Consider the following 23553-nt stretch of genomic DNA (forward strand, 5'->3'; position numbering starts at 1 on the left):
TTGGTGAGTGAGCGATGTTTTGCCGTCCAGTGCTACTATCAGTCGCTGGAGCTACATATGGATATCAGGTAGATCCGTGCCCTTCGGAACCGTCATCTTTCTTTGTAGGCCATACTCTTCGCATCGTGTATCGCAAAGAACATCGGAAACTGTCTCTAAAAAACTACGACGAACTATTTTCCCATTGCAAGTCTAAACCATCGAGAGAGAGGCTACACGATAGGTTTTTACCTTCCTCAGTGAGTAGTTTTAGGTGCCGTCTCAGTTAATGTATAGGCTGCAATTCCTGTCCTGATGGCTGACATAGCGATTGTGCAGGCATCGGAGTTTGCAGCCAATGACACGCTTGTCCTAATACTAATAGAGAAGCCATTTCTGGAATTGAAGCCGTCTATGACACATGAAGAGGTATGTACTCATCGGATTGGCAACATCAAATAGAGAGTTATACTGTCAATCATGAACCACGACAGACTCCACTTCCTTCCCTATCGTCTTATGCGATGCCCGCCAACGGTCGGAGCGCTGTCTCAGGTATGGGTATGGTTCGTCCACCGACATCCTTCTGACTTGGAGGACATACTGATCAACACGTGGACACAATGTCAGATCCTGCGGATACCCATCGTGTTGTGTCCCCTACTGAGTGATCTCCGACGGAATTAGACGCAACGTGGATATTTACTGGGTGTCAGTGAGAGCTGTAGTGATATTGGACTGATAGATAGTCCGCTCCGGAGAGTGTCAGAACCACCCCTGATGTCTGTACAAGCAGAGACATTCCTTTTGCGAAGGCCATCTGCCTTATGAACTCCCACTGATCAGCAGGTTCCATGAGCGTCAGGACCGGCACCTTGTACTATCAGGACACAAGGAACTCAGACCATATGTGAGGCCGTAGCGTATATGTCCTTCGAGGTAAGACTACAACCAAAGGCTGCGTACCCGGGTAGCACCAATCAAGTATTGAATCCGATATGTTCGTGCCTTTCCTTATTGTTCCGCCAGTAAATATCTTGCTTTTGCGTAGGACTCTGGAGGCGTATATAACATGTTGAGAGGATAACCTCGAAGAGTATACTTTTCTTCCGCCACCAATGGCTCTACTCTTGTACATCACTTGCGCTTTGGGCGTCGCCTTGATTGTTAGCAGGCTACTTCACAAACATCGCACTCGTGGAATGCCGTACCCACCTGGCCCTCCAGGACTTCCCATCCTGGAGAATATTCTCGATATTCCGAAAGAGAAAGAATACAAAATCTATGCCCAGTGGGGAAAGCAATATGGTATGTTTCTCTACATGTTATCTCCACACTGAAATCCATACTGATATATCCATGATAGGCGATGTTTGCTCTGTATCTACCTTTGGCACCAGACTTATCATTCTAAACTCTCCCGAAGCCGTGTCCGATTTGATGGACAAGCGGAGCGCGATTTACTCCAATAGGCCCGCGTACACAATGGCCGGAAACCTTTGTGGGTGGAACGACGTCCTTGTTCTCCTACCTTACGCCGCTCGTCTCCGTTCGTACCGCACGATGGTGCATAAGATGATTGGGACCAAAAGTGCTCTCCAGGAGTAAGGCTTTCTCACGTATTACACTTCCTCATCGCTCGACTGAAAAATATGAACTATTTTTGTGCAGGTTCGATGGCTTCATGGAACGAGAGGCTATCCTTTGCGCACGTCGTTTGTTGGAAGATCCAAATGATTTCATTGGGCCCATACGCAAGTCAGTGCTCACTCTCAATCAAAGTTTCGATTTGATCCTAACCAGGTCGATGGCAGGGGTGTTGGCGCCATTATATTGATGATATCGCACGGGTATAATGTCAAGAATGAACACGATGCTCTGGTCAGAGCTGCGGATGACGCTACCGACCAAATCGGCATTCTTCTGACACCGGGAACATTTGTGGTCGATCTTATTCCCATGCGTATGGGCTTTCTTCTGAATGTTGTGCACTTTACTTATCTTGCTTGTGTAGTACGCTTCCTTCCCCGATGGGTGCCGTTTCACCTGAAGGCGCAACGCTGGAAGGCTCTCTTGCATAAGATGACCGACGACTCATACAGCTTTGCTAAAGCTGCTATGGTAATGCCTGCATCCCTAAAGGATTTTTTCGGCTCACATATGATAACTCTAGATCGAAGGAAGAAAGCTGCCAAACCTCGTGAGCAGGTTCATGGATGGCCGTCAAGTCAGCAAGGAAGAAGAGAGCAACATCAAATGGGCCGCGTCCAGCTTATATTCAGGAGGCGCTGACACGGTGAGTGTTCTCTCCAAGTAACAGACAGCGGATGCTGAACTTATGCAATATAGCCCGTCTCCGCGATGCATTCGTTCATCCTCGCAATGGTTCTGTATCCTGAGGTACAAGCGAAAGCCCAGGCCGAAATCGATAGAATCGTCGGAACGGACAGGCTTCCGACGTTGGCCGACAAAGAGAGCTTGACCTACATCGTCTGTCTCATGAAAGAAGTTCTGCGTTGGGGGGTATGTCGACCTATACTGTATTCTCATCCACTAACTTATACGAATAATATCTCCTAGCACACCTCGCCTTTAGGTACGCAGCGAAAACGATCACCCTTTCGAAAGCCGTTACTGAAAGATGCCTTCTTCTCATAGGTGCACCTCATTGTGTGACTCGTGACGATGTCTATAACGGGTTCTTCATTCCAAAGGGATCAGTTGTAATTGCCAATATTTGGTGAGCGTTAGTCCGAGATGAGGCTTCCACACCGTCCGCTGACATGCTTCTCTAGGCATTTTCTTCACGACCCGGACGTGTATCCTGACCCTCATACTTTCGACCCCGAAAGGCACATATCCTCAAAAGATAAACCTGCGCAGCGTGATCCCTACGATGTGTGCTTTGGAATCGGGCGCAGGTGAGCAAGACATCATCAATCTTTATCTAGATCACTAGAACTGAAGTTCGGATTACCTTAACAAAGGACCTGTCCTGGTACGAACGATAGCGACATAAATTATCTTTGCGAGGATGCTAACACTATAATCATCTAGGAACTCAACTATCGGACTCGATGCTTTTCATCTTCATGGTCACTCTTCTGGCCACGTACAATATTAATAAAGTCAAGACTAGCGATGGAGTCGGCGAACCGAAGTACGACTTCACGAGTGGCGTTCTCATGTAAGCTATCCAAGCCTTCTTGTCTGTGCTCAGTGACCAGGGGCTCAATATGTTCTTCGACAGTCGCCCAAAGGCTTTCCGTGCGGCCTTGACACCGCGCTCGGCGGCCGCTCGAGCACTTCTCAACGAAGAGGAAGTGTAGTGCTTCACGACAAAGTGCCGCACTCAGCGTATTCGTTGGATCCATTGCTATTTCCGTGTACAAGTACAGTCAGGATGTCGATTCCTATGTGGTTTTATATCGATCCCGCTTATGCGAAGATTGTTTCTAGACGTATATTTTGTCTTCCTATGGATGGATCAGTCCGATTATGTAGGATATCGAGTGCATAGCCAGCCGTCCCATGACCAGAATTTCTCTCTAGACGTCACATTGATTGAGGGCAATTGTTGTCCAAGAACACGAGGCATAATGTCCAGGGGAGTAAATCCCCGCAACAAAACAATGAAGACAACTCCCTGACTATGAAACCGGATGTGCGCCATGCGGAGGACTCGATGTGATACAGACTTGAACGACGTGATAGGATCGATGTGAATCTCATGGGAGTTCCGGCTGCCTCTCTGTAAGTGGTTCGAACCAGCGCAGACTTGCAGTTCGCGAGAACTTCGAGGACACGGCACGACACTGACTCGACCTTCCTTTTTAAGTTATGTGTCTTTGTTGGGTATTTTTAGACTTGAAGGTGGCGTGGGCGCTTGTGGCCCTGCCCTCAGCCTGGGACAAGTCCTGACAAGTCCAAGCCTTGTAGATCTTCGGCCTCATCATAATATCTGCGGAAAGAGACACCCACGGAGTCACCTGTCGGGGATTATATATAGACAAACACCCCATCTTGGTACAGCAGAAACCATCTTCACCTACACAGCGCATCCACATTTCGTCTCCTCTACGTGCTGTGACAAGAAACCCTCCATCAACCTGAAGCGCAACCAAGACGTACAAACAAGTCACCCTCCGAAGCACCAACGCATTGCACCAACACAACCAACGTTCGAGGCGAGTATACAACAGATGAATAAGATATGGATCCGGGATGGGTCGGGGATGGCTAAAGGCTACAATGTTGCTGCAGTGCATTGTCCGTGCAAGAGGGGATAAATAGATCCAAGAGAAAAAGGCTGGGAAGGATTGAGATGCAGGAGATATATGCGTATAGTCGAATGGAAACCAAACGAATGAGAAAGAACGGACAGGGGCCAAAGAGCTGAGTGTCTCTTGTAGGCGGATGTGCGGCGGTGCGACATATTACAGCGTGACATGGACGGTGAACCATGGGAACGGGGACGAGATAAGTTTGCCATGGTAAGGGTGAGCGAGTGCGAATGGAGCATAGAGTATCGTCCACAAGCGCCTACGAGCTTCACCTTCGTCCACGGACGACGAGGCCAGCATCCCAGGTAGAAACATTCCAGCCATCTTCGACAAGCGCAGACCGTACGGCAGGACCCAAGACTCCAACACGGCCGACAGAGTGATTTCCCCGTCCGGTGATGAATTTCAGCGGACGAGCTGCATTGGAAGTGGTCCAATCCCAGTCAAGGGGGAAGCACGAGCAGGTACAAGAGCACGAGGTAGCCGAGAGGAACAAGGTCGGCGAAGAGTAAGAAGAAGAATAGACAGAATCGGCAGAAGCAAGACCAGAGGGAGACAAGTTTCGAGATGTTAGCAAAGAAAAGCCTAGGACGAATGACAGGATGGACCAACGAACCGGACGTAGCGCCATGCTCAGCAAGGATCTCTTTCGCGATCGTCACGGCCTCAGAAACAATAGTCCCGTGTAGATCCACAGTTGTCCCATTATCCGCAGTGACCCTACGCGGTACACAATGATTAGATCAGCAATTGCAATGCCCCACGCATAGAGGGGAAGAAGGGAAAATGGGATGGATGATGATAAAACGTACCTAGTACCCTCGACCTTGTCCCTCGCTGCACCCAACGCCTCCTTCTTCACCTGCTCTTGGAGCTCCCTCGCCTGCTCCGCATAAAACATCGCGACCTCGCCACCCCTATTCTTCACATTTCCACCCATCCAAGCTCTTCCAGCCCTCACAATCGCATCGTGTCTCTTCTGCTTCAGGTCGTCCATCGTATCCATCCTCCTCTTCTGCTTTTGTGCCTCTTTTGGATCGATACGTGCCAGCCCGAATGTCGCTGCAGGCCCAGCAGAAGAGGGTTCGCCCGCAGAGTTCGCCGCAAGCTTTCGTAACTTCTTCGCGGAGACGCCGTTCAACGGGTTATAAGCAGGAATATTAGCCGCAAGGGGATTAGGTCCAGGAGGAAGTTTCTTCAGCGGGATCGTCGACCACGGGTTCACGGGCGGAACAACCTTCGCCTCCTTCCCTTGTTTCGTCGCCGCATGCTGTTTTAGGTCCGGGATACTCGGTGGCCTAGTGGGCAATTGCTGCAGGTGCTTTGACTTGCTGAGTGCGCTCGCTGGCTGTTGGGGCTTGCCGGTGACTAGGGGCGAGGTGGGACCGTTGTTGTAGCCTGGAGTGGTGGGGCTGAGCGTCCATTCGGCTTCGGCTTGTTGGTCGAGTTCGCAGAGGAGCCAGGGAATGTCGAGGCTCGCACCTGGATCGGCGTTCGTGGCGCGTATGGCGAGGAGTGCATCCGTGAATAGCTGGGATTGCGTCGAGGACGAAAGTGTGTCGAAGGAGGGGTTGGAACGGATAATACCGGTCAGGTTGAACAACAAGATGGTGGCCTCCGGATTTAGGTCGTGGTCGCCTTCGCCAGAAGATGCAGAGACCTTGCAATCGGTGTGAGCAATAGTCGAGAGTGCGGTACGGATGGCCATGGCCGGTGTGGCGAGGGCGCTGCTATCCGATGCGACACCTTGCTTATGGAAGAATGATTGGAAGAACGAAGGCTGGTGCGATGGGACGAGTGAGGATAAGTGTGATGAAAGTGATGAGAGTTGGGTCCAGGGATCCGGAGCTGGCTTGATGCGACTGGTACTGGCCCCGATCGATATGGTAGGACGAATATGGTGCTGTTGGCGGACATCATTCAGAGAGAGCTTCACGCCCTTGTTCTTCTTGCCTTTCTTCTTCTGCTGCGTCACGTCCCAACCTGGGCTCTTCGCGGGCATTGTCTCGGGGGCGACGTAGGGCACGTCATCCTCCAGAGCATCCAGTCCTCGTTCCTCCAGATCCTTCAGATCCTCCTTTGTAAGAAGCCCCTCAATCACCCCTACCAGATCAAACTCAACGCCAGATCCATCGGCTTCGCCGTCTTGAGAGGAAGAAGGGGAGGTGTATCCGACGTCCGTGAGGGCACGCCTGAGTCGACTGACAGGAATGTGAGGAAAAGCCGCGCGGAGGAAACCAAGCGGCGAAGAAGCATCTGAGGCTCCAAAGGCGCTGCTGCCTTCAGAAGGAGGTGAGGAGCGTGTAGTAGTCGATTTAGAAGCCGCGGAGTAGCCTGAAGTGGGCGAAGTCGTGGCTGAAGCTGGCAAGCTATCGTCGAGGGTGCTACTACGCGCGCTGTCGTCATCGATTATACGAGCATCCTTGGCAAAAGCGGCGGCGAGATCGTCTTGGTCAGCTTGATTGGCGAGGAGAGAGAGGGTCTGACGAAGCGTATCGATTTGCTCTTGGGATGGTGGATCGGCGTCGAGATAGAGGTCGGCTATGAGTGCCGCCAGAAGTGTCGTGTCCAGCGGCGGACAGTATTCTTCCTGTAATCCAAGGAAATATTAGAATGAGCTATATACAGAGCAGTTGAGGGTGGCGGGAGGGCGTAAGCGCCGGGAGAGGGCTGTGAGGCGTCACAAATGGCATGGCGTTGAGTACGACTACCATCGATCCCAGCATAGGACCACGAGGAATATACCGCTAACGGAGACCACATATCCCAACTTGACCCATAGAACCGTTCGACGAGACATAATTTTTTTGCGTTCAGAGGGATGTCATCCAACCATCGCCACCTCAACTTTTATTGAGGGTCGTGATTGATCACCTGCGTCAAGATATGACTTTCCTCAACAAACCGCCCATCATTCTCCGCGACAAACAATGATCCCAATTCTCATGACACACTGAGGTTGGTAGATGTACAGATGTACGAGGACGCACCTGGAGCTTCTCCTGAAGTTCAGACTTCGTGTACGCGATCATCTCCTGCTATATTTCGCAGAAATGTAATGTATTGTTGGGTTTGAGTAGTTTCCTTGGTGTCTTGAGAAGCGATGTGATGTTGGAAGAGGGCGGAAGAGTAGTTTGTGATCGTCTAGCAGTTTGTGTTAGGCTGAGCGAGGAGGTGGCGGCATCTGCCGAACTCTGCCGAACTCCCATGAGCCAATTTATATATTCGCACGGTCAAAGGCATCAAAGCGCTCCACGTTCTGTCGAAATATTCATCCCAACGACATGCTATTCATTTAGAGTTCTATCGCGCTCCCGGTATGTTCTTTGCCCTTTGTTTACCCCGTACGTGAAATTTTCTTTCCTCTCAGCTCGAGCAATTTTTTGTGGTATGTTTGTGTGAGGTCTGCTCACAAGAACATCAAATCATTCACTGACAAAATCCAGGAGCACCATACATTTAAATAGGAACAAGATATTTAGTGCATCACTCATCCTAACTTTAGTCCATGGCCTGAATGTACACGTACCAGCCACATCGGCCAGTCTCTCCACATCTCATACACCCAGATGTATGAACGGAACCCACCTGATGAACTGTTCCTCTCCCACCCCTTCACGAAGACGACCTACGGCACGATGAAGGGCATACGCCGCTTGTTCGCCTCCAACCCGATCCCCACCATCCGAAGCCTTCAGCATATACGCATAAACCTGCTCGGCGATAACCGGTGCGTCCTCATCTCCTATTGACCACATCGTTCCAAACACAGTCCGAAAGCCTGCCATGAGCATTCCTGCCGCGAGATGAATCGCTTCCTCGGGTCGTCGCTCGTCGCCCGTCGCTGTCTGGCACGCAGAAAGAAACGCGACCTCGGCAGATGAAAATCTCTTTGACATGATCGTTGCGAGGTCGAGGTAGCCGTCGTGAAGAGCGAATGAACTCTTCAAAGGGTCGTCCGAACGTTGGATACCATGGCACGCCAGGTGGCACCAGGAGCAGTTTGACATTTCCCCTAAAACTGCTTCGACTGTGGCTTCCTCTGCATTGAGCCACTTGAAGTCGCGTTCCCCGACGTGTTGTTTCAGCGCTTCTATCTCTGTGACAGTGGACTGGAGTGGACTGTGGTGCGGCGTGTTAGGTTGAGAGATTGCTAAGATTCGTGCGGACGGTGCGGATGGTCTTTGGGATGCCTCGACAAGAGCTGTGAGCGTGGGTGTGTACGATGATACGACATGTCGGAATACTCTCGGTCCGTCTGCCTTGTCGTACAGTCCCGCTGCATGAAGTGGAAGAAACGCAAGAGGCCCCGTCACACACCAAGTGATGTGTGGCAAGCTGATATCCGGTACTGCAGGTGTCTGATCGAGCCAAAGATTAGTTCGGATATAAAGGTCATATTCTTCCTGAATTCACTTGCCTGGAGTTCAAGAGCTTCAATAATTGGCTGCACAATGCTGGTCCATAAAGTGGCCAAGATGCGAATCATGTTCGGTTTCCTTCCCTTGTCCTTCTTGCCCTCCTTCCCCAGATGCCGTGCGTCTTCATGACACTCTCGGAAACGGACACCGTTTGACTCGAGAATCTTTGAAAAGTCCTTGTGGAGCTGTTGCGCAATCTCGAACGTCAAAGAAGGGAGAAAGACGTGAGTAGGGGCTGAAGACGAGTCTCGGAGAACGACAGCGTCGCAGCGTGATGTGTGAACGTTGACCATGGCCACGGCGCCGAACGCGGCAGCAGACTGGAGCTCAGACAGTCGCTTTGTCTGTAAAAATTGCTCAAAGCCTGGGAGCTGACGGACGTTCTCCAAGAGCGTTTCGTATCTCTCAGCCGTCCTCCTATGAGCCTGAGCTTTTCTCTCGAGTGCCCCCTTGTTTGTATCCCCGGATAATGGGATAAACATCTCTGAAGGCTGTGTGTCCGCGGCCTGTTCAAGGTTCTTTGAGACCTGCATGAGTTCGTCGGCAAGGCCTGGATGTGCATTGCGCAAATTGTCCATCGGGCTTCGTAGACGACGAATCTGACCCCATACGATAGATCTCCCCTGTTCGAGCCACTCGATCGCAAGATCGTATCTTTGAAGCTGAAAAGCTACTGAAGCTGCGTTGTTGACCACATCGCCTAATGATAGGAGGCTTTCGAGACGGGACGATATACCTGTCCCTAACCAGACTACCCGTGGGATCAAGGCTAGAATAGCCTTGTGAGCGTCAAGTGAAGACTCGCCATAACGCTGAGAGTAACACCCGGCCCAAGACTTTGCGGCATCGAGCAACTGCGATGCAGGTCCTGTTCGAGATAACGCGATCTTGGAATAGAGGCGAATCGCTCCGTCGAGCCTAGCGACATCTTCTGTGACATAGGAGACCTTTGACCATATTGCGGTCGCGAGGCCTATGGAACAGGTCACTTCCATGGCGTGTCCATCGGGGATGAGTTGGACTGCCCTTGTCCGCACAGCAATAGCTTCTTGGATATCATCGACCTTTTTCGCGGTCAAAAACCGTGTCATCAAGGCGTTACCAAGGTTGTTCAGCCACCCAGCTTGGCGAACACCTCCGTCTTGTGTCAGCTCGACAGCTTTTCTATGGTCAGAAATGGCACGGTCTGCGTCTGTCGCGTCGTTGATGTATATGAATCGTCTCGAGTATGCGATGCCACGATAGCTCAGGTAGGATGCCGTGTCTGCATGCTCGCTAGGAAGAAGATCTATCGCTTGCGTTATTGCGTCGATCTCCTTCTCGTTGTCGGCGTGGCTTTGAAGGTGTGTAGATCGACGGCCTAGTGAATGAGCGAGGTTAAATAATATCACGCGCTTCAAGGCATGCCCGTCGGGGATGAGTCGTAAGGCTTGGTCTTGAGCAGCTATAGCCTCGTCTAAATCGCCAATGTTTCCGAGACGATCGTAGCGATGGCCGAATGCGGCGGCAAGGGTATTGAGCATGGCGAATTTATTCGCATGATCTTCCGGAGCAACTGTCACGGCTTGCAGCCCAGCAGAAATGGACTCGTCGAGATCTGAGAGGCTACCAAAGCTATCGAAACGGGTGAGGAGAGAGTTTCCGAGGTGTATTAACCGAGTGGCTTGGACTGCGTGGTTCTCCGAAGCGAGTGCGACTGCCTGTTTATGAGCGTGGATGCTATCCTCGATATCATCAAGGCTGCCCGAGCTCTCGAATCGACGAAGTAACATATTCCCAAGATTATTGAGCATAGGGCCATTGTCTATATGACCATCTGGGATGTGTGTCATGGCCTGCTTTTGCATCGAAATGGCCTGGGTTATGTCAGACATGTCACCTGCATGCTCGAAGCGCGCCACCAACGAGCTGCTCAGGCTACCCACCAAGGTAGGCCTCCGCTCGTCTTGATCTGAGACGAGAGAAATGGACCGTGACTGGAAAGAGATGGCCTCCTCCAGGTCAGAGATATTTTCCAGACGCTGGAAGCGAAGCACTAAAGCATTTCCATAGTTTTGGAGCATGCCAGGCTTGTCGGGATGCCCATCTGGTGTGAATACGAGGGCTTGCGATTTGGCGGTGATGGCTCTGTTAAGATCGGCTATATCTCTTAAGCGCTCGTATCGTCTCTGCAATGAGGACCCGAGATGGGTGAGGCACTTCGACAGGTCGGACGAGCGAGAGATGGGAGTATGCTTGACAGCGAGTGTGCTGACGAGAATTGCATTGTTGATATCTGGAAGATTTCCGAGGATTCGGAATCTTGTCTGTAGACAGATACTGAGGTGGCTCAGCAGAGTAGGTGTGATCGCGTATCCAGCCTGGGTGCCGAGCTCGCTCGCTTTCAGCATAGCTGATATGGCTTCGTTAAGATCGCTTATATTGCCTGTGAGCTCGAAGCGATCGAACAATGATTTTCCGAGAGCGTGAAGAGGGAGCAGGTTACCTGACTGGTCATGTTTGACTGCTTGTCTGCAAGTAACGATTGCCTCGTCCAGGTCGGATATGTTACCGGTAACCCTGAATCGTCTCAAGACCAGGTTGGTAAGATCATGGAGACATGCGACTCTGTCGGAGCTGTCGTTGAGCATCCTATCGACTAGGCCACGCTGAGTGTCTATGGCATGGTCAAGATCGGCAAGTTCGCCGTAATGCTCGAAAGAGACCTGTAAACGGGCCACCAGAAGGTTCGTGTATGTCCTCTGATCGTCGAGGAGAGATCGCTCCGCTGAAAGATCTGCAGCGACCTGATAGTAAGACAAGGCCTCTGTCAGGTCTTGTGAATGACCGAGAGATAAAAATCGCCGGAACAGGGCCTCTCCTAACGCGCCGAAGAACCTGTGATAGTTTTCGTGTGAGTCTGGCAGAGACGCAACCGCACTGCGGTACATCGCGATTTCTTCGGAGTCCTGGGCCACAAACAAAGAATTTTGTAGCAGACGTGAGTAGAGAAGCATATGGTCAGTGATCCGATATGGACGTCACGAAGGACCAAGTTGGACGCACTTCAACAATTCCCACCTCCTCAACGCTGCGTGAGCTCGTGTCGTTAGGGTGACCATCCTTTGGTAGGAAGAATGAGCAAAGAACTATTATATCGATATTCCAGAGCAACAAACCTGCATATCTTGCAAAGGTCTCGCATCTACGTCTGCGTCCTTGTTGGGAGACGAGGCCATATTTTGGCCCTGTATGGAACGATGGAATTTAGTTCGAAGAATATCACAGAAAAAAGAAAAAGGGTCATAGTACTGCTTGAAATCGAGTCCTCTCCAAGCCTACGATGAGCTCCTGGGATGATTTCTCCATGCCGATAAACTTCGAACCCTTTTAGATGCAGTGAGCATACCAGTACCGAGAACAGAAAAGAGGTAGCTAGTAAGCACGTACCTAAGGGAATTTAGAGGGTATTGAAAGGTCGCGGTAAGAAGAGGGTGGGCATTGGCGGCGCTTTATATACATGATTGTCAAGTGAGCTCGTGATGCGGTCGTGGTGGCGGTTGCCAGCAACACTGATCCTATTCGGAAGGTGGTCATGACGCGGTACTAAAGTATCCTCCAAAAAAAAAATCAGGGGAGGTCCTGGCCATATGGTATGTAGCCACGACCGCACCCCTATCGGCCCCCCTGCACATCAAGTCCGACTCCCTCTATGCCATAGACGGGCTCACAAAACACCTATCGGCATGGGAGGACAAAGGTTGGATCGGGGTCTCAAACTCCGAACTCTTTAGAGCTACAGCTGCCGCCCTCAGACGACGGGGTAGCATCACCACTTTCCAGTGGGTGAAGGGCCACAGCGGGATCGAAGGCAACGAGGGCGCAGACCGCCTTGCCAGAGCGGGCGCAGAAGCAGATGCAGACCCGGAACTAAGGATTCGCATCCCCCCGCGTTTCAATCTAACAGGCGCAAAGTTAACAACAGCCACCCAGGCGATACTGACCCAGGAGATTAAACGACGATACAAAAAACCCCAGAAGACGGCAACGACAGTCAACCTCGATATTGGGAGGTGGGCGGCGCACGACCATCTCCGTGCCGGCCTCCCCACAGACGCGAGAATCTTCAAATCCATCCGGAGCAAGAACCTCACGAAGAAGGAAAGAATTTTCCTGTATCGCACTGTACACAATGGTTACAAGATCGGAAAGTACTGGGAAAACATACCAGGCTACGAACTGCGTGGCCGCTGCTCCATGTGCGACGGTGATGAAGAATCCATGCGACACATTTTAGAAGAATGCCAAGCCCCAGAGCGAGAGAAAATATGGAGCCTGGCGAGAGAGCTCTGCGCGAAGAAAGGGATAGCTTGGCCCCAGATAACGATAGGCACGGTCTTAGCAAGTGGCCTAGCAAACTTCAAAACTGAACGGGGCAAACGGCGTCCAGGGGCGAACCGTTTCTTCCAGATCCTAGTAACGAGCTCTGCACACCTTATCTGGGTACTGAGGTGTGAAAGAAGGATCACAAAGGAAGACGGAGAGAACTTCTCAGAGCAGGAGATCCACGACAGGTGGGTAGCGCGCATGAACACCCGCCTAGACCTAGACAGAGTGGCTACGAACAGACGACGCTTCGGAACAAAAGCGCTGAGACCGAGTATCGTTCTCCAGACCTGGGGCGGTACGCTCTTGAACGAGAAAAATCTGCCGGAGGACTGGCTCCGGCAGTCTGGGGTTTTAGTGGGTATACTTCCTTGGAGACCAGGGAGGAACCGTTGATGACGGGCAAGTCCCACACTGCCTGCGACTAGCAGGCGTGCAAGTAGCATTTCCTCAGGGTGTTAGGTAAGTTCGCGGGGTGCAAATACCTGCCACCAAGCATATGACATCTCTTCGGGCTGGCTTAGGCGGCTGCGAGAGATGGAGCTCCACCAAAAAAAAAAAAAAAAAAAAGTATCCTCCAAAACGACCTCGAAACCTTTCTGAATCAGTTGCTCTTTGGATTAGCGGGTTAGCGTGTAGCGACAGCGTAGCTAACAAGCAGCCAGGGCTCGACTGACTCGGATGATGAGGATCAGGCCATCGGAAGTGCGAGTTGAGTGCGAGGGGAGTCTAAGTAGCGGGGGTTTGGTCAAGGTTTGGTCCTGGATGTGCGCGAGTTCAGCTGTCACTGATCTCGAAGCCAGTATAACATTAGTTACAGTAGGTGACTTTGTCCCGTGCAGCGCAAGGAGGGTGCCTTTGCAAAATTCAGAGTGAAAAATGACGACAAGCAAAGAATTGCTTTGAACAAGCGACCCGATTGTTCGGCTCGTGTCAAGGCAACTTCCGGAACAACGCATTGTCCCTTGTCGTCGAAAATATTAACACCCTGCCCCTCACTCTCATCTGGTTGCACCTTTCTCTGAACTGTACGCACTATCATGTCTAGTTTCAGCCGCCCCAGCTCGGTATCTCGGTCAGAAGAGCTCTGCGAACCTCCAAAGCCATGGTGCCTCCTGACTTCTGCTAGTACCCCGGCTCGTTCACTCTTCCAAGCTGCCTTGATGGAACCAGACACACTATCGACGAGTCTTGTAAGTAATTGCTCTCGTTCCGTCTCAATGCAGTACTATGGAATACATCTCCTGAAGCTTCATACTCGGGCATCCAGGAATTTCGCCTTGCCCATGTCTGGGGTCAAAGAGGATTCAAGATAGATCTGAAGTCTCCGAACAACATCTTCTATCGTGAGTAACTGCTGAGGGTCTTTCGTATATTCCACGACGTTAATCTACTTTATGAAAGTTCGAATCGATATACTACATAACTTTCGTGACAAAGATTGGACCTTCCTCCCGAACATCGATTGGACCTTCCTCCCGAACATATCCTCCGAGAGATACACATCAGCGTGACCACCGAATGCAGGCGGAGTCGGCCTAAATGGTCAAACTGGACAAAGGTGCGCTTTGCTTTTTGATGTCCAACGTGAGTCTCATTGGTTTCACAGCTCTATAAGCCCATGATCCGCGACTTCCAATTCATACCCATCAACTACCTGTCAGACTCGCATTCCATAGTGCGGCACCATCATCCCCTTTCATTCAACTGTGTCGAATATCAGGCACCTTTTGACACTATTCCTCCTCTGCGCTCCCACGTGCATCCATATCTTGCTATCTGCAATGCTGTTTCGAAGCTCGCTCGTAGTGACATGGACGACCTGCCTGTGCATGTTCACGAGCATGTCGCTCTCGCGCGGGAGATATGGGAGTGCTGGATGCGGGCGGCAGTTCCTAGACTGGCAATCAATGTGGGACACGTTCGAGCTTCTCATCAGGCCACTTTAGAAGGCACAGACCTCATTTCCTTTGTTCCAGAATCGTCGGCCTCAGCATCATCTACCCGATCCTCTTCGAAGGTCTTGTCCGATGATTCGTCAGTGTCAGCGACTTCCGCCGAATCTTGTCCCTTGCTTGAGCCACACCGCTACTGCGCACTCGATAGATTCTACCCCTTCTACGCAAAACCACGCCGTGATCCTCCTGTCCCTAGATCGGCCTTCATTCACGCTCAGTCTTTTGACTATCGTTCCGAACCTCAAACAGAATCCAACGCTTCTCAATCACGCAAACCTCTAGGCATCCCTTCTTCAGGCGAGTTCCACTGGTGGCCCGACGAACAAATCACTCGCTCTTGCGTCTCATCCGCTTCCGAGGGCATCTGGTATACGCGTTGTGGCAAGCGAGAGTTCATCCACGATGACTACATCTGCACTAAGAACGACGGTAGCGTCAATTCATACAACACGAATATCTCAAAACCAGACCCTTATCTAGCCTTCCGGCCTGATTATCACGAGTTGGCACAAGCGAAGAAGCTAAGAGATGCTGAGAGGCAAAGGAAGAGGGAGCAAGACCGTTTGCAAGAGGTTGATATCGTCACCTGGACACGGACTTGGATACGTGCCGTCAAACCCACAAAGCCGCTAGGACCCAAGGCAAACTCTACTTCGCGCAATTATTCTGCAGAGCCCTCAGCGCAGCCGCCTCACTCCTCGCACCACTCTTGGCGTCCAGATTCTTTGCCTCTCTGGCCTACGTGGACTCTAACCTACCGATCTGAACAGGTGGCGGTAGAGCTCAGCAAGCGGCCGAAAAAGATGCTAGCCCCAGCCTCAGAGGACCGACCAGCGAAGCGACGAAGGATATAAGCATCATGCGTAAGTTATGCTCTCTTTTCTATCCCCTTCCGTTACGTGTTCTCCCTGACGTTCAACTCTCCCTGTCCCCGAATTACAGCACTGCACCTCTGTACAGCACCTGCGCAGCATCAGACCGTATTATGTTGGTCCACTGTCTTGTTTTCGTTCTCCGATCCTTCGCACCGTGGCGGAACGCCCAATTGCAGAGTCATGTTCGTTATTCATCCATGAATAGTAAAATACAACGTAGCAGTGTCCTCTCCATTCATCGTACAAAGATAGTCGTTAGTATGTCTCAAAATGAAATGGTTAGTACGATGAGTATCAATCATGACCCCAAGTCCGCATAGCTTCCTGCATGATCCTCGCCGTGAACCCTTCTCCCCTCAGATCAAGCCCAATACCGCAAACATCATTCCAAATATAGCAGACCACAAGGTCCCTGCACTGTAATGACTGCGAGCAGCAGATGTGTCCCCAGAAGTCGAAGCTGATGACGACGGCGGCGATGCGACTGACGAAGCACTACCAGTCGTACCGCTTCCCGATAATGAGCTTCCGATAGGTGATCCGCTAAGTGCGGACACCGACAGCGGAAGAGTTGGTGTTGGTGTAGATGGCGTCGTCGCCACACCCAGCGTCGACGAAAACGAAAAGCTATTCCCATCCAATGTCAGACCGGCCGCGGCTGACGTCGTGGCAGCTTCTCCGATCCCGAACGGTGCTGACTGAGCCCAGAAAGACTGACGCGCGGTCGAGTTGCCTTGCGCCACTACATGGTCAAAGTCATCTCAGTTGATCGCACAGTTCGAGGGCCAAAGAAACTACTAACGCAAGATCACGTAGTCTCCTCCGGTGGAGATATTCGTCGGGACTGTGATGTTGACGCTCTGGCGATATCCGTCGAGGCCTACCGCGAGTGGGACTTCGATGTCGTGGCTGGTCGTACTCAAGACGATGTAAACCTGTCCGCTATGTGGAGCAATCCTAAAGTACAAAAACGAGGATAATGTGAGTACGACGACAGAGTATACAGAGACAGATGAGGTGCTGACCAAGTCACATTGTATGTCTGACCTGTAAACCAGGTCACCGAGGAATCCGGCCATGTTACATTGTACGGACCAGATTGTCGACTTGACAGTCGTTCACTTCTAGAGCCAAGAGAGCGACCAAGGAGAGCTTGAACGCCTCCTGTCACGAGAAAGAGTGACAAGAGGAGAAATGTATGAGGCTGCATCATCAGCATCGTCGTGACCGTTGACAAAGCTGTAGACGACGTCCATGCATTTATACCTGCAGTGATCAATGAGTTAGCTCCATGATGACCTCATCACGTAGAATAGAGCGTATCGTGGATTGATCGAAGTGTGGTCCCGACTACAAATAGGCCTCAAACCCAGCAGCAAACCTACACGACGGGCTAATCCTTCCGAAGAGATGACCATGTAGCGTCGAAGTCATATTTCGTGCTGTACAGCCGCAAGAAACATATTGGGCTGCTCGAAAATAAAGCGTAAACTTGAGAGAAGCAATTTAGCAGCGCTAGATCGGTGCATTTTCAGAGATATTCATCTATCGAGCTCCTAGCTGAGGGAAGAGTCCATAAAGCATGGCGGAGCGAGGGTGTCGCCGTGTGCAGAAACAAAATGTCGACGCCGGTTGGCGTCTGGTGGCGTCTGGAAGGGCCACATGGCGTGGGTAAGGACTTCCTCTCTCGTTGAGTAGCCCAGATTGCGCTGTCACCGTTTCTAAAGGTTTCTAACGACGAGCTCGATCTATATGACCTCTGGCAGACTTTGTGATGATTCAGACCTATGATGATCTTAGTATTTCTCCCTTCCTATCCAACGAGAGACTAGACGCCAGTCCGGACGGCATGAACAAACTTGAAGTCACCAATCAGCTCAGCCTTGAGATGTCCTTTCACTGCACCTTCTGCGTTTGAGACTCGAGCTTTAATGCCCGAGCTTTCCATCATAGATCATCACAGAGAACGAACGATTTGTGATCGTGACGAGTGATGCGTCGAAAGCGAAGCTTGTTGAACATGGCTGCGGTATGCAGCAAAGTTAAACCCACACGCTCGGTGGCCAACATGATCGCTAACGGTAAGCACTTCAACCTTTTCAAACGTGAAACACCTGTGATACATTTCTGATTGGATTCAATAGAGGAATTTGAGAAATAAGGGGGATCCTTTCATTCGAATTGAGCGTGGAGGATGTGTGGCGGTGGCAATCGGATGATGACGATGACATGGAGGATGTGAGGACAAGGAGATGGATGGTGATGGTTGGGCGAAGATACGATGAGAGCTTGTGGAGTAAGCAGGAAATAGAGGGATAGCAGAGAGGCGTGGGTGCGTATGGAGGTCCGTACGTCCTAGCGGACTACAAAGCAACAGCTGATTTGAGGAAAGGCCATAACAGAAGCGAGCCAACAAAAATTCACAGCGCGATAACAGCGCTCCATAGCGCAGCGACAGGCACGCTGAATGCTTCCAAAGTAACACTACGGTGAGCGAACACGTACCCGTCACCAATTACTGCAACGGTCTCACGGGCTTTGCAGTGAAAACCTTGGAAGGTGGAGTAGGCCTCCTCATCCTGGTATCTAGGCCCGCCCTTCCCCTTTCCGCGCTGAGAGGTGCGTCCCCCAAACCCATACCGATCAACTCGGAGCCATTCTTCATCGCCTTATCCGCCTGTGCGACTTTCACCGTAGAAGGAACGCTGTCGCTGACACCCGGACCCTGCTCACCGTACGTGAATGGAGAAGACGAGATGCTCCTCTTCCTAGACCTCTCCGCCTCCACATCGACCGCGCTGACAGTCGCATCATAAACCCACCCCTGCGGTCTCGCATCTTCGTCTTCGGCTCCAATAGACATCTTCCTCCCAACGATACGCCTCTTCAGTGCCCTCCCATCCTCTTCAAGACGACTGGCACCCCTCGCGTTGGCCTTCTTCACCGGACTGACGTCCCTCGCTCGGACCCTTGTCGTCGCCGCTTCGACAAGTCCCAACCCGTTCCCGCGTACGGCTTCAGCTGGGGGACCCATCGTCTCCGCGAGGGGCCTAAAGTTCCGCTGAGAGTCCTCGAGAACCTTGGACAACCTTTTGTTCCAGCTGGCGATGTCCCAGGCGCTGAATCGGTAGGACTCGCTATCGGAGCCGAAGGACCCGAAGACTGTGTCGGCATTGGAAGCGGCGGAGGTGGCGCGGCGAGGACGAGTGGGTTCCGCCATGGTGGAAGAGACGATCGGAGTAGCACCAGTCGAGGAGGAAGGGAGGGCCGGGATGGCGAAGCTGTGAGTTTGGACCGGGGAGGGGATGGCGTCCTGATCCGTCATGATGTCCATCTCAACATCTTCGGCGGCGATGGGCTTGCGGTGGTTGTTGCGTTGCTGGGTCAGTATAGAAGACAAGTCAGCCGGGAGTCGATCGGCCATATTTACGTCCTGATCATGCTCGATGGCCGCAGAGCGTGAGAAGTCTATGGGGCCAAAAAGAGGTTTTGGGAGAGGGGGCATGCTCTCGCGTGTCGCCGACAAAGGTGCATGAGTGGGGGTTCCTTTATTGAGACCATCTTGAGCTGGGGTGGTGGTAGCGACGGAATGACGACGATCGCGAGAAACCTCCGAAGTGCTACGCGGTGCAGAGAGCTTTTCGAAGAGATATTGGAGGCGTTGGCGTTCGGCGGTTTTGTCGTTGAGATCATGGGAGAGACTGCGAAGAAGAGGTGGCGCGGTGTTTATGGGGCGTATCGGGGTGTTCATGGGAGTCGAGGTGATAGCCCTTGCGCGAGGGGTTGTATACGCGATGGAGTCGGGCGTGACAGCCGTGGGGCGAGTAGGAGTACTCATGATGAAGGAATCGATAACGAGGACAATGGGCAGGACAGTCGACCTATGTAGGCAGCAGCTGACTGAATAGTGAGTGATTCCTGATGTGTCAACATACGAACTGAAACCAACGAACCTATGCTCGAAGCGCAGACGGAGACAGGCAAGTTTTGGGTGATGCTTCCGACGACGATGGCAGTCGGGGACAGAGGCAAGCTGTATCGCGCTAACTCTTATAGGCTCTCGGCAACGTGCACGCTGGGGAGTTCAACGACATTATGTCGTATGTGCGCTCACCAATTATGGATTGTCCTTTGTGTCTACCCCAACAGGGTTTCGGAACGAGTTCCGTGCCACGTTCAAGCCACGTTCCGCAGCACTGGCTTCTTTTCTTCTGGATCCGGTTGTTTCCTCGCTCTTCGACTGCAAATTCTGCAAGGATCTCCTTTCCCTCCGGATCCACGAATGACCTGTAGTCTTGCAGAGCTCGAGAGCATGAGATATCGCCTATTGTTGACGCGTTGACCACGCACACTCGGTTAGCTTTCAGTTTTGTCTCTATTGTTTCAAACTCCCTTTGATGACTGCTTTTGTCTAGACATAACGCACAGGGCACCATTGGCCACCTCATGTCACTATTTCCGGTCAATGCGCTACTGTATCGCTTTCATTGCCTACAGCCGTAGGCAAGGCTATGAAAAGTGTCCTCATACAACACGACACTAGGTCTATCAGGTTCGTCATCTCCATTCAATATCCAGATAACTATATCTACAATGTTTCAGCATCAGGTTCTATGGGTACGAGATCACCTTTCCCTTTAAACACCTCAAGAATATCCGCCTGTTCGCAAAGGATATGCCTGTCCGTCTGAGTCCCTATCTTAGCGAGAGCACGCCAGCGCTCGAAATCAGCGGGGTTGCGTTTGTCCCCGTGAGCCTCCTTGGCATGTTCCCAATGACCTATGAGGCAGAAGCGGTGGTTTAGTATATGGTTGGATGTTTTCTGATTGCGTACTGACCTTTGGAGAAACCGATCATGGTGGTGATTCGTTTTCTAGGAATATCATACACCAGTGAGACGATTGTACCGGTTTCTACAGGAAAGACGTCGACGTTACAACTTGCTTTCTCTGCGCTAGGCCCGATATTTCTCAGATAAGTTTCAAGTGACGTACCTTCTAACCAATTGCATTGCCAGAGCTCTCCTGGTCTGATGCATTGAAACTCGCATGTCTGGTAGTTCAACCTTCCGGCCATTGGACCACCGTGTATAGAGTACACGATCCTCTTCTCCGAGAAGAACCACATCTCATAGCGCCACTTCTCTGGATTTCCACCCTCGCCCATCACATCATAATCGTAGAGCAGGTGGACGTCTCGGATGTCTTTGTCGAAATGGTCCATCGTAGCCGCGTTCATGTTGTTAATGTGAATTGAGCAGTGCTTTAGAAAGAAGTTAAGAGTTTGATTCTCGCGACCTATAGCATACTTCCCAGCCGTCCTTATGAACGAATCCCGTCTTTCAGTGACGTAGGCGGCGGCGGGATGGCACGCCGAGATGACAGTCTCGATGAACTCTGGGCCTTCGTTATTCCAATGAGATCGGGTCAGTCGGATCGCAAGCGTAAACTATTGGCACGAACGTTCGTGCATGACATGCCTGTCATGACCTCAAAGCCGTAGATTATCCGCGTTAAGAGAATGATGAGCTAGCTGAAAGCAAGACCACTGTTCAGTAGTAAAGGAAAAGGGTAAACCAACAGCGTTTAGCCGTCGTGGCCAATAATCATATCAGCAGGCGGCCCGCCTGGGCAGTGACGGTACAAACAAGGGCGTTCGACCTGGAGCGTGTCCGGAAATTGATTTGGTATTTTATTTCATGAGGGGTCGGACCCTTGAAGTATGCGGGAGGAGCATTGGTAGGAACCACGTAGAGATATAGCAAGAATATATGACAGAACAATAACAAAACAAAACACGACATAGCAAGGGAGAACAACGATATAGTCATGGTGTGGGAGAGTCTGCGGGCCTAACGCCCTTGTATCCTCCTAGAAAAGTACCCGTTACGCCCTAACGGCGAGGTGGGCCCAGCTCTGTAACCGTATTACCCAAAATCTCTTTCCCTACACAGCGGAAAAATTCCTCTCCTTCACGTTCCTGACGGCAGGCCCATGCAACAAATCATCCATCTCCAATGAGATACTCACCTCCCTCTCTCTGTCTCCGTCCATATGTGCCGCGCAAATAGCAAGGTCATGAAGGCGCTTCCGCTCCCTTTCCTCGGCATAAGATCCAAGAGACTTCCTGCCTGTAGTGACAGGCTTCCTCGGGACTACACCAGCCTCAGGAGCATTACCACCTCCAGTCACGTTCAACCCCTGCCTTTCGGGCTCCTTACCCTTCTGCTTCGGCCTATCCTCCCACTGCACACGATCCCTCCTCATCTCACCAAATCCAATACCGTTCCCCCCTACTGCCTGAAACGAGGAGGAATACACCGACTCGCCCAAAGGCCTGAAGCTCCTCTGCGACTCCTCCAGCACGACCGTCATCCTCCTGTTCCAGCGTCTCAGCTGTCGAATCCTAGACCCCAGAAACTCGTCGGTGTCCGGCCTAGAGCCGCTAGCGGGTCCAGACGTTGCGACGGTGTTGCGGCGAGGACGGTTGATCCTCGTGAAAGTCGTAGATGAAGTTGTCGCTACGGTAGGGGGGAAGTAACTCATATCGGCGAGCTCACTGTCTTCGTCAGACTCGCTTTCAGAGTCCTCGCTATCGATACACGCGTCGACCTTCGGAACGGGCTTGCCGAGATGGCCTCGAATGTTATCGATAAGGGGAGCGAGATCATCGGGAATCTCGTCGCCTGAGTTGGGTTTGTCGTGATGAGCATTAGCGACAGAATCAACGACGGCAACAGAGGAGGAAACTGAGTGGGAGGAGGCAGAGGCCGTGTCGGCGTCTCTGTTGAGCGAAGGGGATGATGACGCGGAATCGCCAACGCTGTCAACCAAATCGGCGGGAGGAAGGGCACGAGCGAGCGAGATGGAGTCGCGACGAGAAGGGGATTCACTGTCAGAAGAGCGGACGTCCTTCAGTTTCTTTATGAAGTAGCAGACGCGATCGAACTCGGCCCTTCGTGAGTCAGTAGGGTCCTTCGAGAGACCATGGAGGGGAGGGGAAGAGATGGCACTTGGACGTGTCGGTGAGTTCATCGGCGTGATCGTGGTGCCAAGTCCGCCAGGCAGGGCAAGCACAGGGCGTGCGGGGTTGTTCATGATAGACTGTAGTAGAGTGTGAATGAAGAAGTCTCCGTGATAATAGAAAGCGTGAGCAGCGCAAACAGTGCTCTGGTCGGGGGTCGATGATGGAAGTCAAGTTGAAGAGAGTGTCCTATCACTGCGCGTGTTATATAGTGACCTGATTCGTTTACGATATGATGTGTCACAGACCTGATGAGGGTCTAGCCCAAAGGCGTCTAACCATTTTTGGCATGGCCTTTGTGAATCTCCAGAGTCGGTATCGTCCAATCCGATAACGAATTCCACTGTGATCTGGAAGAATGGAGTCTTCGTTGATTTATTCGTTCGAACATTCTTTGGTGTGCAAGGTTGTTGCCCCGTAACCCACGGGAGAAGAAATTGCACGTGAGACGTAATGCGCGACCGAGTCTTAGTCCGCTGCAACATATACATGGTATTTGGTGCAAGATAGGTAGTCAGATCTCGCGATTCGAGGCTCTGTAAAACTTTACGACAGGAAAACACAAGTATGACAACGTTCAAAGCCAGTGGATGCAGTCTTCCACAGTACGAGACATTTCGGGGCGTCCAAGCAGTGTCAGATACGAATC

General features: G+C 51.6%; 9 protein-coding genes across 9 annotated transcripts; 3 read left to right on the forward strand and 6 right to left on the reverse strand.

The window, feature by feature from the left end:
- Positions 1–1069: 1069 nt before the first annotated feature.
- STEHIDRAFT_168449 (cytochrome P450) lies at positions 1070–3308 on the forward strand (the record flags this gene model as incomplete). Its single annotated transcript, XM_007304102.1, has 13 exons — positions 1070–1287; positions 1346–1583; positions 1651–1737; positions 1794–1942; positions 1994–2100; positions 2153–2275; positions 2329–2502; positions 2560–2575; positions 2638–2719; positions 2775–2900; positions 2967–2977; positions 3037–3166; positions 3230–3308. The coding sequence occupies exons 1-13, from the start codon at positions 1098–1100 to the stop codon at positions 3306–3308; spliced, it is 1512 nt and encodes a 503-aa protein (XP_007304164.1). The 5' UTR covers positions 1070–1097.
- A 1222-nt stretch (positions 3309–4530) lies between these two features.
- STEHIDRAFT_57025 (uncharacterized protein) lies at positions 4531–5259 on the reverse strand (the record flags this gene model as incomplete). The annotated part of the gene is made up of 3 exons (XM_007303883.1): positions 4531–4679; positions 4879–4982; positions 5075–5259. 3 exons carry the CDS (start codon positions 5257–5259, stop codon positions 4531–4533), a joined length of 438 nt encoding a protein of 145 aa, XP_007303945.1.
- A 2560-nt stretch (positions 5260–7819) lies between these two features.
- Positions 7820–11901, reverse strand: STEHIDRAFT_97097 (uncharacterized protein; the record flags this gene model as incomplete). Its single annotated transcript, XM_007304103.1, has 5 exons — positions 7820–8613; positions 8679–9611; positions 10041–11631; positions 11729–11785; positions 11842–11901. 5 exons carry the CDS (start codon positions 11899–11901, stop codon positions 7820–7822), a joined length of 3435 nt encoding a protein of 1144 aa, XP_007304165.1.
- Positions 11902–12430: 529 nt separating this feature from the next.
- On the forward strand, positions 12431–13444 carry STEHIDRAFT_57642 (uncharacterized protein; the record flags this gene model as incomplete). The annotated part of the gene is made up of 1 exon (XM_007303939.1): positions 12431–13444. A coding segment is annotated over one exon (1014 nt), but the record flags the coding sequence as incomplete, so codon positions are not given.
- A 609-nt stretch (positions 13445–14053) lies between these two features.
- STEHIDRAFT_168451 (uncharacterized protein) lies at positions 14054–15860 on the forward strand (the record flags this gene model as incomplete). Its single annotated transcript, XM_007304104.1, has 4 exons — positions 14054–14241; positions 14319–14394; positions 14453–14609; positions 14658–15860. The coding sequence occupies exon 4, from the start codon at positions 14670–14672 to the stop codon at positions 15858–15860; it is 1191 nt and encodes a 396-aa protein (XP_007304166.1). The 5' UTR covers positions 14054–14241; positions 14319–14394; positions 14453–14609; positions 14658–14669.
- Positions 15861–16046: 186 nt separating this feature from the next.
- Positions 16047–17104, reverse strand: STEHIDRAFT_147065 (uncharacterized protein). The gene is made up of 3 exons (XM_007304105.1): positions 16907–17104; positions 16684–16838; positions 16047–16623 (listed from the first exon to the last, which is right to left on the reverse strand). Exons 1-3 carry the CDS (start codon positions 17098–17100, stop codon positions 16238–16240), a joined length of 735 nt encoding a protein of 244 aa, XP_007304167.1. The 5' UTR covers positions 17101–17104; the 3' UTR covers positions 16047–16237.
- Positions 17105–18396: 1292 nt separating this feature from the next.
- On the reverse strand, positions 18397–19719 carry STEHIDRAFT_156772 (uncharacterized protein; the record flags this gene model as incomplete). The annotated part of the gene is made up of 1 exon (XM_007304106.1): positions 18397–19719. One exon carries the CDS (start codon positions 19717–19719, stop codon positions 18397–18399), a length of 1323 nt encoding a protein of 440 aa, XP_007304168.1.
- Positions 19720–20469: 750 nt separating this feature from the next.
- Positions 20470–21104, reverse strand: STEHIDRAFT_57220 (phenol acid carboxylase; the record flags this gene model as incomplete). Its single annotated transcript, XM_007303899.1, has 3 exons — positions 20470–20660; positions 20720–20794; positions 20876–21104. 3 exons carry the CDS (start codon positions 21102–21104, stop codon positions 20470–20472), a joined length of 495 nt encoding a protein of 164 aa, XP_007303961.1.
- Positions 21105–21773: 669 nt separating this feature from the next.
- STEHIDRAFT_110968 (uncharacterized protein) lies at positions 21774–22978 on the reverse strand (the record flags this gene model as incomplete). The annotated part of the gene is made up of 2 exons (XM_007304107.1): positions 21774–21860; positions 21911–22978. The coding sequence occupies 2 exons, from the start codon at positions 22976–22978 to the stop codon at positions 21774–21776; spliced, it is 1155 nt and encodes a 384-aa protein (XP_007304169.1).
- Positions 22979–23553: the final 575 nt, after the last annotated feature.

Source organism: Stereum hirsutum, assembly GCF_000264905.1.
Source record: "Stereum hirsutum FP-91666 SS1 unplaced genomic scaffold STEHIscaffold_7, whole genome shotgun sequence".
Classification (NCBI taxonomy): Eukaryota; Fungi; Basidiomycota; class Agaricomycetes; order Russulales; family Stereaceae; genus Stereum; species Stereum hirsutum.